General features: G+C 35.3%; 1 protein-coding gene and 1 long non-coding RNA gene across 8 annotated transcripts in view; one reads left to right on the forward strand and one right to left on the reverse strand.

Moving 5' to 3' along the window:
- ADGRB3 (adhesion G protein-coupled receptor B3) overlaps positions 1–16,254 on the forward strand; it is a 771,381-nt gene that overhangs the window by 715,588 nt on the left and 39,539 nt on the right. For 6 of the 7 annotated variants that reach the window (XM_078369486.1, XM_002746712.7, XM_054254148.2 and 3 more), the window contains 3 exons: positions 1,245–1,330; positions 5,346–5,444; positions 5,762–5,933. In XM_078369486.1, coding sequence (XP_078225612.1) covers positions 1,245–1,330; positions 5,346–5,444; positions 5,762–5,933 — 357 coding nt within the window. The remainder of the gene's footprint in view (positions 1–1,244; positions 1,331–5,345; positions 5,445–5,761; positions 5,934–16,254) is intronic. The other variant, XM_008994633.5, reaches the window with a different exon arrangement.
- Positions 1–16,254, reverse strand: part of LOC128931785 (uncharacterized) — a 285,583-nt gene that overhangs the window by 6,886 nt on the left and 262,443 nt on the right. The window lies entirely within an intron of this gene.

A 16,254-nucleotide genomic window follows, 5' to 3' on the forward strand; every position in this document is an offset into this window, starting at 1 on the left:
TTTAATCAACTGAATTATTTCCCTAAGCTTCTATGTTAATACTCATATAACACTAAAATGAAGAAACAGACTATGTATATAATTGAAACACCAAAGTATGGTCTTTTGAGGGGTAACAAATTCTCTTATGATTAAGTTGTGGATTAATAGAATCCATAGAATATACTTTTTCTCTGAGTTTAAATAATGATAGGTACAGAAATGAATAAGTATTCTCTTGATTAAATGGTATCTTGTCAGGAAACTATGAAGAATGACTCCTCCTAAGTAAGTCCCCACTTAATAGGTATGTTTTGCATCTTCCTCACATGAGCCATTGAATACGTTTTAGCTTTATATTCACCATCTTCATTGACAGCAGGGCAAGGTTACACCAAGATTGAAAAGAGGCAAGAAAGGCAAAAGAAGAAAGTATTTTTCATTATTATCTTGGTTTACTCATTGGACTGGATTCCTTGATCAGAAAGTGTTGGTAGATTAGAGAACTGTGGGGGTTCATAAGGTGCTACAAATAGACATCTATGCAGCTTTTTACAGTTTTACATGAAAAAGGAAAAATATGTGTGATTTCTTTCATTTATTATGCAAAATACCTTTTAAGTGACAGTAAGAAAGTCTTAGAAAATGATAAAACCGTACACTAGAGCATATTTTAAGAATTGGCACTAGTGTCCATTGCATAAAAGATTCCGGTGAATTGAACAGGCTTTCCTTTCTGCCTAGAAGAGCATAGTACATCAAAATGCTTCCCTTTGGACCACACGGCATGAGGAATTTAGGCATTCTGTCCTCCATGCTGGGAATAATGACAAATCATCAGCACCTTTTGCTGCCAGGGCTCACCCTAGCCTCATACTCTAAGATTCAGAATCTCCTGGCTTTTGGGCATAGGGTAATACTCATTTAGCCAAATAATTTTATTCAGGGTTGACTCAGACAGAAGAATGCCAGATTGTCATAGTATGGTATCATTTAAAAGTCAGGCAATTGAAGGTTAATTTCTCCAGTGTTAACTGCAAAACCTGGACATTAAATGAACTTAATGCATTTTACAACTTTAAAGTAGCACACCACTGTTAAATTGCTCCTTATGCCTCTGTGCACTTATAAAATGTTTGAGAAGTGCTTCATACCACTACTACTGATACAGTGGCTATAAATTGATAAATCAGGATTTTCAGGAGAAACAGGGACCTGATTCCCTTCACTATCATTGAAAGGTCAACTTTGTTTCTGTTTGACAGGTCAACATGGTGATTGGCATTTTGGTATTTAATAAACTTGTTTCCAGAGATGGAATCCTAGATAAAAAGCTCAAACACAGAGCCGGGTAAGCTGCAATTGGTAGATTTTGAAGGTTATTTACCAGTGAATCCCATACTCCAGTTTCAACCATCACTGACTACGTTTGACTGTGCATTGAGTTTTGTTACTGATGTACTAGTGTGTCCAGTAGATTCTGCCATATAAAAGTTTCCAGTGTGCTATTTTTAAGTAATATGACCAAAAATCTAAAAATACTATGACAGACCATTAAAAAAAATAGGAGTTTATTTGTGCATATTACCTGCTTGTCAGAAAGGAACATTAAATGCTAAGGCTAGATGTACAACAGTTGTCATTAGGTAAGGGTTTCCAAATCCTTCCGGGTTTTGATCATAAAGAACAGGAGGTAAATTGAACACAGTGTTGGTATGTGACAGAACAGAATCAGGACAAGCAAACCTAAACAGGGCAAAATACTATATTTTCTTTGACTAATTGTATATATCTGGAAAAAATCTTCTCTACTTATCAAGCACTGTTTTTGTCTTATATTTTCATTCCTTATGACATTTTTAGTCTAACTGGCTAAAAAGTTATTCATAATTTTCATACTTTAACCTCATATATTTTAATAGTAAAATTAAGGGAGATGCTTTTCTAAATTTTATAAATATCTGATGACATATATTATATAAATCTAATGACAGTAATATCTCATAGATAGTAGCTTTTTAAGGTTACATTATCCTTTATCATATAAATTTGCTGATACTTGAATGAATTGTTAATGCCTTTGATTTTTTTCTTTGTCTTTCCATATAAAAAGTTTCTAGCTTTCTCCTTTCCATTGAACTGTACCCTCATTCAAAACTTACCCATATTATATTTTCTTCCATAATTTATATTACTTAATAGTCATAGTAATTGATCACTTGTGAAAATTTTAAGTCCATTGTGTTTTTGTAACCCATGTAATGATTAATATAAGATAATGTATTTCTTTTCCCTAGCAAAAGACTAAATTTAATGGTTTCAAATAAAAATTTGATATCATTTATATCAAACATTAGAAATACAATGGTGTGATTAAAAATCACTGAAGTTTCTTCCTGAGGGAAGATCATTCTCTAATTTAGAGATTTTTTTTCACTGCAGATGACTTTCTATAACATCCTTAAGTATGCAGACTTGAACGTAGTACACACACAGCTTTCTAGATAATTTAAACACAAAATTTTCACATAATAACAAGTTACTCTTGTTATTATGCCACATGTGGTGGGAATTGGAGTATCTTACTAATTGTTGGACAGATTATTTCATACTCAGGTTTTAAGCCTACTACCCATTTGTTTAGTTTACCAAGAAGGAAGTTATTGCAAATAACAACACATCTTATATAAAATGATAATTAGAAGAATAAAATCAGGACAAAAATGGCATGTATATTTTTAGAACATCTTAAGCAGAAAATTTATCTTTCTCTATTTTTCTGCAGTGGAACTTTCTTATTTACTGTCTTAAACTTCTTTGTCTAATCTACCTGAAACTAAGGAAACTGACTTACTAGTACTCTTTACAAATTTCATGTGATTTTTTTAAAGGGAGGCTGGCACATTTCCTTTCCAGGGAATATTTTATGTTATTAACAATAAATCAGTCAGACTTTTTTTTTCTTCAAAGAAAAGGGAAAAATTACATGGCAACGGGAACTAGAACCTGTAGATTTTAAGATCCACAGTAATAACTGGAGTAGACAGAACTATCTGAAGAGTAATGTGTGTAAAGTTTTTCTATTTAATGTAACTTTGGTTCTATAATGTGATCCTCTCCTGGTGTCCTGGTGGACATATTGGTTAAATTTAAATGTATGGACAACTCATTTTTTTACTGTTTGAACTTATAATTATATAAATGCATATTTCTTCTACAATAAAGAAATAAAATCTTTTTTCAATGCAGCAATTCAATTTAGCATCTAGACTATGTGTTCTTCATATTATATTAATTTCTCTAGTGGTCACATAAACTAGGAAAAAAAAACATTACATGTCTCTGGGTAACTGATCTTTATTCTACTTCATACACATCCAGTAACAGAATGCCAAAGGTGTCCAACCAGTTAACATCAAGGATAGTTTTCAACAGTTAGCCCTGACTAAGGGAAATAGGCATAGAGCTCTTAGTTGGCCTCAAATAAATCTTAAATAAAGACAAATAAGCATTTAAATAATGACTTAAAATTTTTTTTCAGACAAGCCCATACTTAGATTAAATCACACTTTTCAGGACTAAAGTACTTACACCATGTACTTAAAATTATTATTTGGTAATATTTGGCTTCATTTTAGAATCTCATTTTAGAGCCCAGAGGCAACAGATTCTTAGACTAAGAAAGACAGCTCCATCATTAACACCATACAGCCTATCTTCTGTGTTAAAGGAGACAATATATAACTAACCCATGCCTTTTTCATATTAATCTGATCAGATTTAACAAGATTAAAGAAATTCAAATGTTTAGTTAGAGCAGTGGTACTTGTTCCTGTTTGTTCATCAGGATAATTTATGGAGCTTTAAAAAAGGCAGATGCCTAAGCCCTATCAAACTAGAGTCTTAGTGGTTGGGGACAGATGGATAGCTGATGTGCAGCCACTGTGGAGAATTCTAGCCTATGTACTCCTTTGGGATGTACAAATCAGCATGTCTACTGAGGCATTCCTAAACCAAACTGGATAGACTAATGGCTACATATTATTTTGAAAAGTTTGGACACATTTGGCTAGTACACATGCCCTGGGCTGGATTAGTAAAGTGAAGGATTTAGTGTCATATTCCCCACCCCCACACCCATCTCTGAAAGCTCTGATTTTTCTCACAGGATCTGCTGATCAATAGGCTTACTTAATAACTTTCACATTTATTATCTCATATCAGCACTATTTACAAATGAGTACACTTATTTAAAATAAGCCAGAGATTCTAAGTATGAGCATCTTACAACTTTCTCTTTTCTGCCACTTTTCTTATGCATCTAGTAATGCAACTCCATTATAAGATTCTTTAAGAAAACCTACAAAGTAATCAATCATTTTAGACATCAACACCACGTAGGAATGGACTATGCACACTGCAGAGTATTATTCCAACATGTTTGGAATTTTTAATTCAAGTAATTTCTCTTTGGTTTTTCCTAAAAGGTTTTAATAAATCTGTGATTTTCAAGGTACCCTTTTCTAAATCAAAATGTGTATAAAGTTTTCTCATTTAATGTGACTTTGCTTCTATAATGTACTAAATGGAGTATGAATTGTTTGAATCTGAATTTACTTACAAAACCCTCTAGAACAGAATATCCATTTAAATGCTAGGAGGCTGGAGTCTATGACAAATGTTCAGCAATAATATTTTGAACTTAACAATTATGTTAAATGTGTCCTATTAAAGCAGAAAGCTATCACTTTTTTATTATCAACTAATATTTCATCAAATTTCATTAGCCTTGATATTCAGAGCATCCTAAAATATGGACAATACATTGATATTATATCTGATATGATATCTGTTGAGAAAAAAACTACATCTTCACCAAATAATTGAAGACTCCTAAAATCCATTTCTTGCCATGTTGGACTTCTGAGATAATTATTTATGTTTCAGAAGGTTTCCACAGATATATATGCCTTTTGCAATTAACAATGATCATCCTCAGAGCTCGGAGTCCCCACATGTTTGATTATTAAGGGTCTGAATAAAGGGTTTTCACTGTGTGTCTACAGAAGCATATGTTTATGTTTAACTCAGTGTATTGAGCAACTTTGATCAATAGATAGACACAAGGGCCATTTATGGCATGATGATGGACATGTTTTGCATGCAGCAAAGGCCCATTTTAAAAGGTAAATGTTACAAAGATAATTTGTAGTATAAATGCATCTTCACAACAACCTAGAGCATTCATTTTTGATATATATACTTTTCTGCATGAAATCGTATTTAAAAGCTAACTTGCAGCAGCAACTTTTTTTGGTGACAATTCAATATTTTGTTCTTTTTGTGGGTGTTCTGTTTGTTTGCAGTCAGATGAGTGAGCCTCATAGCGGTTTGACGCTCAAATGTGCCAAGTGTGGAGTAGTTTCAACAACAGCTTTGTCAGCCACCACCGCCAGTAACGCCATGTTAGTCCGAATCATTTACATCTTCTTGTTACAAATCTTTTACAGTGCATGTGAGAAAATGCTATGATGAAAAAAATTGTGTTTTCTAATATGAGAGCAGAGAGTATATTTAAATATTTATAATTGGCAACTGCCTTTATAACTATTGTGGGATAGTGTATTAAAATAAAAATAAAACTCTCAAATGTCATCTGCTTTGTGGTTTCCAAGTTAATGGTCTTGGAAACATATACAAAAATACTTTGTTGAATGGGGGTTTGGCTTCGGCCTGGGGTGTGACGTACAGCTACGAAATGTTGCTTTCTTGGTCTCAACAGGGCATCTCTTTGGAGCTCCTGCGTGGTGTTGCCCCTTCTGGCTTTGACATGGATGTCTGCGGTTCTGGCCATGACAGATAAACGTTCCATATTGTTTCAAATACTTTTTGCTGTGTTTGATTCATTGCAAGGCTTTGTTATAGTCATGGTCCACTGCATTCTTCGGAGAGAGGTGAGAAGTATTCTTGTGATACAGAAGAGTGATGTTTGGAAGGGTATTTCCTTGCTAACAAGTATGATCTTTTAATATATTGATGTTCAAATTAAAGCTGGTCTCCTTCATTGACAATCAAGAATCAAAGCTGAAGGAATGCTATAAGACACAGCTTGGGAGGGCCCCCAGAAATCTAAAAGTGACAGATTAAAACAGATGGGAGTATGCCAGGAAAAACACAACCAGAGGTATCAAAAGCCAGGGAGAATAGATTTAAGAGAAGCTATGTGGAGTGATTCATATAAATAAGTCTGTTAGAAAAACTAGTGAATAGTTTGCTAAGAATGATGGTTTCCAGCTCTATCCATGTCCCTGCAAAGGACATGAACTGACACAAGAACAGAAAACCAAACACTGCATGGTCTCATTAATAAGTGGGTGTTGAACAGTGAGCGCACATGGACACAGGGAGGGGAAAATCACACACTGGTGCCTGTTGGGAGATCGGGGGGCTAGGGGAGGGATAGCATTAGGAGAAATATCTAATATAGATGATGGGGGGAAGAATGCAGCAAACCACCATGGCACGTGTATACCTATGTAACAAACCTGCATGTTCTGCACATGTATCCAGAACTTAAAGTATAATTAAAATGAAAAAGAAAAATTAGTGAGTAAGAGGGCATACAGGCATATTTTTAAAAGACACAGTTCATGAGCATAATGTAGTAATAATTCTTAAGCTCATTCCCTAACTCATGTTTCTTCACACAACACACCCTCCTTGCTTATGTTATTTTAAGTTATTTTAAGTAGAAAACATTGAAGATGAATGCTTAGTTCTTTTGTCTCTTTACAAAAGTATGGTTATGATTACTAAGGATTATTGCTTTCTGTATGAATGTTTACTCTCAGAAAAATACTGGAAGTATGTACAGTCAGACATGATAGGCAGTAATTGTCTCCAAGAACTGTAGATTTATTATCACAGCATTTCTCTGGATTATGATTGAGGTTCATTGTCAGTAGAAGAGAAAGAAAGAAGTCATATTTCATGAATGAAGACAGTAACTAGCACCAGATCCATCCAGGACAGTGAGAGATTGCAGACTTGAGTTGTTTAAGAATAAAATGATGTTTTCCAACCTGTGTGAAAATTATTTTGAATGCTTGCAAGCACTGAGAGTTTTACAAGGTTTATGAGTCATTTTAGCATTTACTCTAGGGATGAGTGGTGACAAAACACACACTGACATAGTACCGTGCTAGTCATTTTGAGAAAACAGTCTACTCTGTCATTTTGCATTATCTGGCTTGTTTGAGAACTTTATTGCAATGTGCACATTGCAAAAAAAACACATGTGCATATGAGTATAAACTCTATGGTTTTGCAATGATGTGTACAGATAACCAAAGGCTTTTTACCTGACTTACCAGATGGGAAGAACAATATTTCTGAGGTATTTTATTTTATTTTAGCTTGTTTGAGAACTTGATTGCAATGTGCACATTGCAAAAAAAAAAAAAAAAAAAAAAAAAAACATATGTGTCTATGAGTATAAACCCTATCGTTTTGCAATGATGTGTACAGATAACCAAAGGCTTTTACCCAATTTACCAGATAGGAAGAACAATATTTCTGAGGTCTTTTATTATTATACTTTAAGTTCTGGGATACATGTGCAGAACATGCAGGTTTCTTACATAGGTATACACATGCCATGGTGGATTGCTGCAACCTTCCCCCTGTCATCTACATAAGATATTTCTCCTAATGCTATCCCTCCCCTAGTCTCCCTCCCCATAGCAGGCCCCAGTATGTGATGTTCCCCTTCCTGTGTCCATGTGTTCTTATTGTTCAACTCCCACTTATGAGTGAGAACATGGGGTGTTTGGTTTTATCTTCCTGTGTTAGTTGGCTGAAAATGATGGTTTTCAGCTTCACCCATGTCCCTGAAAAGGACATGAACTGGTATGGCTGCACAGTATTCCATGCTGTATATGTGCCACATTTTCTTTATCCAGTCTGTTATTGATGGGCATTCGGGTTGGTTCCAAGTCTTTGCTATTGTGAACAGTGCTGCAATAAACATAAGTGTGCATGTGTCTTTATAGTAGAATGATTTATAATCCTTTGGGTATATACCCAGGAATGGGATTGCTGGGTCAAATGATATTTCTGGTTCTAGATCCTTGAGGAATTGCCCTACTGTCTTCCACAATGGTTGAACTAATTTACACTCCCACCAGCAGTGTAAAAGTGTTCCTATTTCTCCACATCCTCTCCAGCATCTGTTGTTTCCTGACTTTTTAATGACCACCATTCTAACTGGCATGAAATGGTATCTCATTGTGGTTTTCATTTGCATTTCTCTAATGACCAGTAATGATGATATATTTGTGGCTGCATAAATGTCTTAATAAGATACAGATGTCAGCAATAAACCAAGTGTATTCTAAGAACATTCTGTGAAGAAAATCAATGAAAACAGATAAATAGTAACTTCATATTGCAAGGGGAGGAGAGTATTTCAGCATTTAAAAAATCTGATGTTTGCAGCTGCCAAGCCTTACTATTCCTTTAGCAAATTTCCACCTAGAATATCAGCATTTAAAATCTTCCAAGTATTGAATTATTTATAGACCAAAGAGCAGAAGTTAAGAAGAAACTGAATAATAATTTAGTTTATGTTCTTCTCCAACTATAACTATCCTATGGGTCTTCTATATTAATATAATTAAGTAACTAATATATTTAAGTAACAAAATTGTTCTAAATGATACATAATGCTTTTGACAGATGATTAAGAAGGGAAGAATTCCAAGTTTTAGGTAAGACATATGATGACATACCTGCATGCAGACATGCAGTTTTTAGAAGATATTAATACCTTAGGTACTTAGGAGAAGTACAGTGCTGTATCACTATATAAACATCTCTTTTTCTTCAGAATAAGCTTGCTAGATAGTCTTAAGCTATCATCAAAATATGCAGGTTTTAAAGTGGCAGATATTATGATGGCTAATTATCAAATTTTTGCTGTTTATATGAAGAAAATTATTTGGGACAAAAATTCTTGATTTCCATCAGAACTTTTTCATACTTGCTAATTTGACTGTTAACTGTCAAAAACATGATTTAAAAGTAATTAAATCAATCATATGATAAATAATTCTGCTAAAGTAGATGTCTCTAAATACATGTTTTCTGTACTAATGGAAAATAAAAATATGGCTACATCTATGTTGTTGCATTTTTAATTATTAGTTCCAGTTGAAAAATTTTATGGCAAATAAGTTAACAGCAGAGTGTCATAACAATCTTTAGCTCCATCATTGAAATGACAAATCACATATTCCTTTTTTTGTACTGAACCCTAAAAATACCCTGTAACACTGCTACAAATACACAGAGAAAATTTCAGTTATAGGGCAAGTCTGCTTCAGAATTCCTAGAGGAAGATTTTATTTAAACATCCGAAGGCCCTTGTTTAGAAGGATTTTACAGACCCCAAGGAAGATATCATAGGCCTCACTTGGATCACAGAAATTCTTTTTTACCTTCTAAAGGTATATTGCCTGACACAGCAATGGGTCTATCTCAGATTACTTGTGATCACATTGCCCTGACATTTACTATGGTCTAAGAGAAGTATCTTCCCATATCCTTTGTGTCTCCACTTAACAATAATTTCATAAAGATATACCAAAGCAAATGGAATAGATAGCTACATGGAAAACATTAGGTAGTGATTTATATCTATTAATCTACTTGATAATTTATAATTGGATCCTAGAAATACAGTTTTACCCCTATTGCTTTTCTCTTTAAAATATTTGCTTCACTAAAATTCATGTGGGCTTTTCTTAAAAATATATAAGCAATGCAAAATATATTTTTTTAATTTGGAGACTGGAGATTAGATAGATGATTGATAGATAGATAGATAGATAGATAGATAGATAGATAGATACACACACACACATATTTCTATTTCTATGTATTTTTGACAGATACTAACAGAATTTGGGCTTTAATGACTGTCCCAATACAAATTCAGAAGGCTTTACCCATATTTATTATTTTTATGGAGGAGGTGGGTCTTCACAGGGGGGAGAATGTAGCCTTGCAGTTTAAGGAGAAAAGAAGTGAAATACTGTAACTGGGATATTTTGAATGTGGTGTGTATAGAGCCCAATTTATTTTAAAAGTGCCTTTACTTTTAGTGGGTCCAATTTTAAAATCATTTCACATCAGTAGAGAAGGGAGAAATGATTACTCTGTCCTGCCAAATCAATTATATCCCACTAAAAAAAAGAATTTGAATGTTTACGTAACTATTTGTTCTGACCTTCAGACCTAAAATCTTAATATTTAAACTTTATGAAACTTGTATTATTGAAAATACAATTTCTTCCTCTGAAATAACTTTTCTTTTGAATTGCTTACTAAATCTCTCTGGGGAAAAAAACAGAAGACAAAAAGAGGGAATAAGAATTAAAAAAAAAAAAAAGCATTTGCTTTATCACAACGCATACTTTTAGCAGCAGAACCTAAATCTTAGAAGCTAATATGTACAACAGCTAAGAAGACAGAATTGAATAGAAATATAGATGTTTTCATTTATCCATCATTGCTTGATTAGAATTTATTTGAATTAAACAGATAACAAAACATACTATTTACTATTCCCTGCATTGCTATGGAAATGGAAACAACACGGGAGTTATGAAACCTCTGAAATAGTTACTGTTGCTAGGAAACCACTTTCTTGGTGCCTGCACATTTTTCTTATCTTTCTGTCTCTGGCTGTGCCTGGCTCTAAGACAATCTTACAGCTTGATATCAGAGGTGGAAAATCACAAGATCGTGATACAAAATAAGCTACAATACAACTCTTTCACTAAATGGAAGGATAAAAGGAAAGTCCTTAAGTGTGTAATTTTGTCATGTCAGTGTGTGAGAATCCTGTGGCTGTTCTGTAGCATCACTAGCAGGGCCAAGCTTTGCTATTCTCTTTCCCAAGCACTGGCAGAAGGTCTAGGCTGCACTAGATGAGGCCCCAACATCTGTATCCAAACCCATAAAGTCATTTTGTAGCGAAATGCTTAAAATAAAAAACACTTTTCTTTCTTCTTTTTCCCATTCCCGCCCTTCTAAAGCCTATTTCCTAATTAGTTTCATTATTTCCACAAAGCATACAGATAAAATGATTTTACATGAGTATGGCAGTGAAGACATAACACAGACAAGCATCCTTACCTATCTAATCTAAAACCAATAATCTCCCAAAGTAAATCATTTAAAAAAATAAAGCCAGTAGCAATGAAATAACTAGACAACAATTTGTAAAGAGTCCATATTACATGTAATATAGGTCAGATAGAGAGTTACATGAACCTCCAGGTTTGACTACTTATAGGGAAATTTAGTACAACTCATTAAGCATAGAAGGGTATATCTATGCCTTCCTTTAGTGCAGGATGGGTCAGCTGTTTTAGTTCATCTTTGAGAGGGAGGAGGTGATGAAAGGCTTCAAAACTCATAGGTTTCAAAGGGAACAATGAAGTTAGAGGATTAAGGAAGTGAAGATTTCAGGTAGAGGAAGGTGGAGAAAGGTTACTAGGCATATGGTTTCCATGGAGTGGAGCCTTTGGTGAATAGTAGAGTGTCTTCTCTTGGACCATATAAAGCACATTGAGGCATAAAGCAAATTATGTAATCCTGGACACTAGAGTGACTTTCTTTTTAATAGCTATGACTGCAGCACCAAAAGAAAAACATCACTTATAGCATTTGAAGATATAGCATTGACTAAGTGATGTCTTGTGCTTTCTGGACAGGGTATTCAGTGACCATAATAAGTGGCCATTATGAGTGGTCTCATAATGAAACTTAAATAGATTTCAGAGAGTTCATAAGTAGCTTAGGGCAAAGACGGTCAGTGTACTGATTCTAACATTTTGAGCTTTCTCAGAAGAAAACTTCAGTCCAGTATCCCTGATGAACACCCATGTGGAAATCCTCAATAAAATACTGGCAAATGAAATCCAGCAGCACACCAAAAAGTTTATCCACTTTGACCAAATCAGCTTCATCTCTGGGATGCAAGGCTGGTTCATCATACACAAATCAATAAATGTAATCCATCACATAAACAGAACCAATGACAAAACCACATGATTATTTCAATAGATGCAGAGAAGACCTTCAAAATTCAACAGCTCTTGAGTGTTTATTCAACACTCTCAAATAAACTAGGTATTGATGGAAGGTATCTGAAACTAACAAGAGCTATTTATGACAAACTCACAGCCAATACCATATTGAATGGACAAAAACTGCAAGCATTCCCTTTGAAAACTGGCAGAAGACAAAAATGCCCTCTCTAACTATTCCTATTTAACATAGTATTGGAAGTTCTGGCCAGGGCTATCAGGCAAGAAAAAGAAATAAAGGTATTCAATTAGGAAGAGAGGAACTCAAATTGTCTCTGTTTACAGATAACATGATTGTATATTTAGAGAACACTATCATCTCAGCCCCAAATCTCCTTAAGGTGATAAGCAACTTCATCAAAGTCTCAGGATACAAAATCAATGTGCAAAAATCACAAATATTCCTATATACCAATAACAGGCAAACAGAGAGCCAAATCATGAGTGAACTATCATTCACAATTGCTAAAGAGAATAAAATACCAGGAATACAACTTACAAGGGATGTGAAGGACCTCTTTGAGGAGAACTACAAACCACTGCTCAAGGAAATAAGAGAGTACACAAACAAATGGTAAAACATTCCATGCTCATGGATAGGAAGAATCAATATTGTGAAAATGACCATACTGCTCAAAGTAATTTATAGATTCAATGCTATTCCCATCAAGCTACCGTTGACTTTCTTCACAGAATTGGATAAAAAACTACTTTAAATTTCATATGGAACCAAAAAAAGCCTGTATGGCCAAGACAATCCTAAGCAAAAAGAACAAAGCTGGAGGCATCACACTACGTGACTTCAATCTATACTACAGAGCTACTGTAACCAAAGCAGAACTACTGTAACCAAAACAGATAGTGATACCAAAACAGATATATAGACAAGGAAAAGAACAGAGGCCTCAGAAATAATGCCACACATCTGCAATCATCAGATCTTTGACAAACCTGACAAAAACAAGCAATGGGGAAAGGATTCCCTATTTAATAAATGGAGTTGGGAAAACTGGCTAGTCATATGCAGAAAACTGAAACTGGACCCCTTCCTTACATGTTATACAAAAATTAACCCAAGATGGATTAAAGATTTAATGTAAGACCTAAAACCATAGAAACCCTAGAAGAAAACCTAGGCATTACCATTCAGGACACTGGCATGGGCAAAGACTTTATGACTAACACATCAAAAGCAATGGCAACCAAAGCCAAAATAGACAAATGGGATCTAAATAAACTAAAGAACTTCTGCAGAACAAAAGAAACTATCAAAGTGAACAGAAAACCTACATAATGGGAGAAAATGTTTGCAATCTATCCCTCTAACAAAAGGCTAATATCCAGAATCTGCAAGGAACTTAAACAAATTTACAAGAAAAAAACTAACAACTCCATCAAAAAGTGGGCAAAGGATATGAACAGACCACTTTCTAAAAGAAAACATTGAAGTGACCAACAGACATGAAAAAAAGCTCATCATCAGTGGTCATTAGAGAAATGCAAATCAAAATGGCAATGAGATAACTACCATCTCACACCAGTTAGAATGGCGATCATTAAAGTAAAGAAACAACAGATGCTGCAGAGGATGTGGAGAAAGAAGAATGCTTTTACACTGTTGGTGGGAGTGTAAGCTAATTTCACCATTGTGGAAGACAGTGTGGCAATTCCTCAAGGATCTAGAACCAGAAATATCATTTGACCCAGCATTCCTATTCCCGGGCATATACCCAAAAGATTATAAATCATTCTACTATAAAGACACATGCACACATAGGTTTACTGCAGCACTGTTCACAATAGCAAAGACTTGGAACCAACCCAAATGCCCACTAATGATATACTGGATAAAGAAATGTGACACATATGCACTATGGAATACTATGCAGCCATAAAAAGGATGAGTTCATGTCCTTTGCAGGGACATAGATGAAGCTGTAAACCATCATTCTCAGTAAACTAACACAGGAACAGAAAACCAAACACTGCATGGTCTCACTCAAAAGTGGGAGTGGAACAATGAGGACACATGGACACAGAGAGGGGAACATCACACACTGGGGCCTTACAGGAGTTGGGGCACTAGGGGAGGGATAGCATTAGGAGAAATATCTAATGTAGATGATAGGTTGATGGGTGCAGCAAACCACCATGGCACATGTATACCTATGTAACAAACCTGCATGTTCTGCACCTGCATTCCAAAACTTAAAGTATAATAACAATTCCTTTAAAAAAAGAATTAAGCAAGATGGTATTTGGTTAAGAGCCTTATCCTTGTCAGCCTGATTCAAAGTTCAAAAACAAATACACTTCAGATTTTTGTTGTTGTTTTGTTTGTAATAAAATAGGATGTGGGGCCAGGCACAGTGGCTCATGCCTGTAATCCTAGCACTTTATTTGGGAAACAAGATGGAAGGCTTGCTTAAGGCCAGGACATTCAGACCAGCCTGGACAACATAATGAGGCCCCCGTCTCTAGAAAATAAATTTAAAAGCATTTAGTTAGGTGTGGTGGTGTGCATCTGTAGTACCAGCTACTCAGGATAGGGTAGGAGGGTTGCTTGAGCTCAGAAGGTCAAGACTTCAGTGAGCCATGATTGAGCCACTGCAATCTAGCTTGGGTGACAGACTGAGGCCTCATCTCTAAAAAGAAAAAAAAAATAGAATGAGGTATCTTTATGTGGAAGAATGTCTACAGGTATCCAAATAAACCTAGATTTTACCAGAACAGAGAATGAGGAGTACAAAAACTGCTTTTAAATAAGAGCATGGTTATGACAGGCAAGGACAATATGGTCATATTCTTAAATATCTTTCCAAGAAATCACCAACCTCATTTTACCCAAAAGTTATCCCACTTCTTACTCAGGGAAATATAAATTGTAATTCTCCTGCCATATTAAGCTTTCCTGATTTAGCAAAATTGCAATTATATTATGAATATTTACATCAGTCTTGATTTTCACACATGGTTCTCCTAGCACATGCAGAGATGTAAGGGGTTTAACAAGAGCATGAAAGCAGGTAGGTGAGATGACATCAGTAAAAAAGTTCAGACAGAGAGTTCACAACAGAATTGACAAACTCTGGCATGCCTGCCAGGTAGCATCCAACCATGGTTTGCTGTTACCCACAGTCCTGTGGGAGCCTCATACTACCCTCCCAGCTGTCTCCTACTCTGGGTAGCAGCACAGTGTTTCTGTCTATAGTCAAGAAGAGTAGGCTGGGTGTGGTGGCTCACACCTATAATCCCAGCACTTTGGGAGGCTGAGGAGGGCAGATCATCTGAGGTCAGGAGTTCGAGACGAGCCTGAAAAATATGGTTTTTGACACTACTAAAAAATACAAAAAAAAAACAAATTAGCCAGGTGTAGTGGCGGGCACCTGTAGTCCCAGCTACTCAGGAGGCTGAGGCCAAGAATTGCTTGAACCCAGGAGGTGGAGGTGCAGCGAGCCAAGATCATGCCACTGCACTCCAGACTGGGCAACAGAGTGAGACTCTGTCTCAAATTGCCAAAAAATAAGAAGATTAGGTGGACATAGACATGTGGATAGGCACCTCCCTCTCCTTCCCACTCCTAGGTTGGCCTTACAATATTGTTAACCTAATAATAAGAGGTTCAATATGTCTTCAGTAAAGGTTCAAACTGAAAACTTATCTGATTAACTCCTTCTTCTTATCTAAATCATAAAAGCCTGAAAATTATGATACACAACTTAATTTCTGACTGGTGGGAAATAATTGTTTTGGTTTATTCCTTCACTTAAACTATCTTATTCTTTGCTCAGTAAGACAGTATGGTGGTACACTGGAATGAAGACTAGCTTTCAAGTCAACTGACCTGAGTCCATTCTCAGCTCTGCTACTTATTATAATGTTCTTGAGCAAGTTACTTAAGCTCTATAAGCTTCAAGGTCTTCTTGTATGTCACTAAAATAATGTCTGCCACAAAGGGGGTGACATGAGACTGAAATGAAATATCACCTGAGAAGGCATGGGATCCTGGTGTCTGACACATACTTTCCCTTTCCTTCCTTTCTGTTCTCATGCTGAAGAAATGCTGCTACATTTTTTCAGATTATGCATGTGAAATATCATTTAGAGAACCTTGCATGAC

This window comes from Callithrix jacchus, chromosome 4, assembly GCF_049354715.1.
Source record: "Callithrix jacchus isolate 240 chromosome 4, calJac240_pri, whole genome shotgun sequence".
Taxonomy (NCBI): Eukaryota; Metazoa; Chordata; class Mammalia; order Primates; family Cebidae; genus Callithrix; species Callithrix jacchus.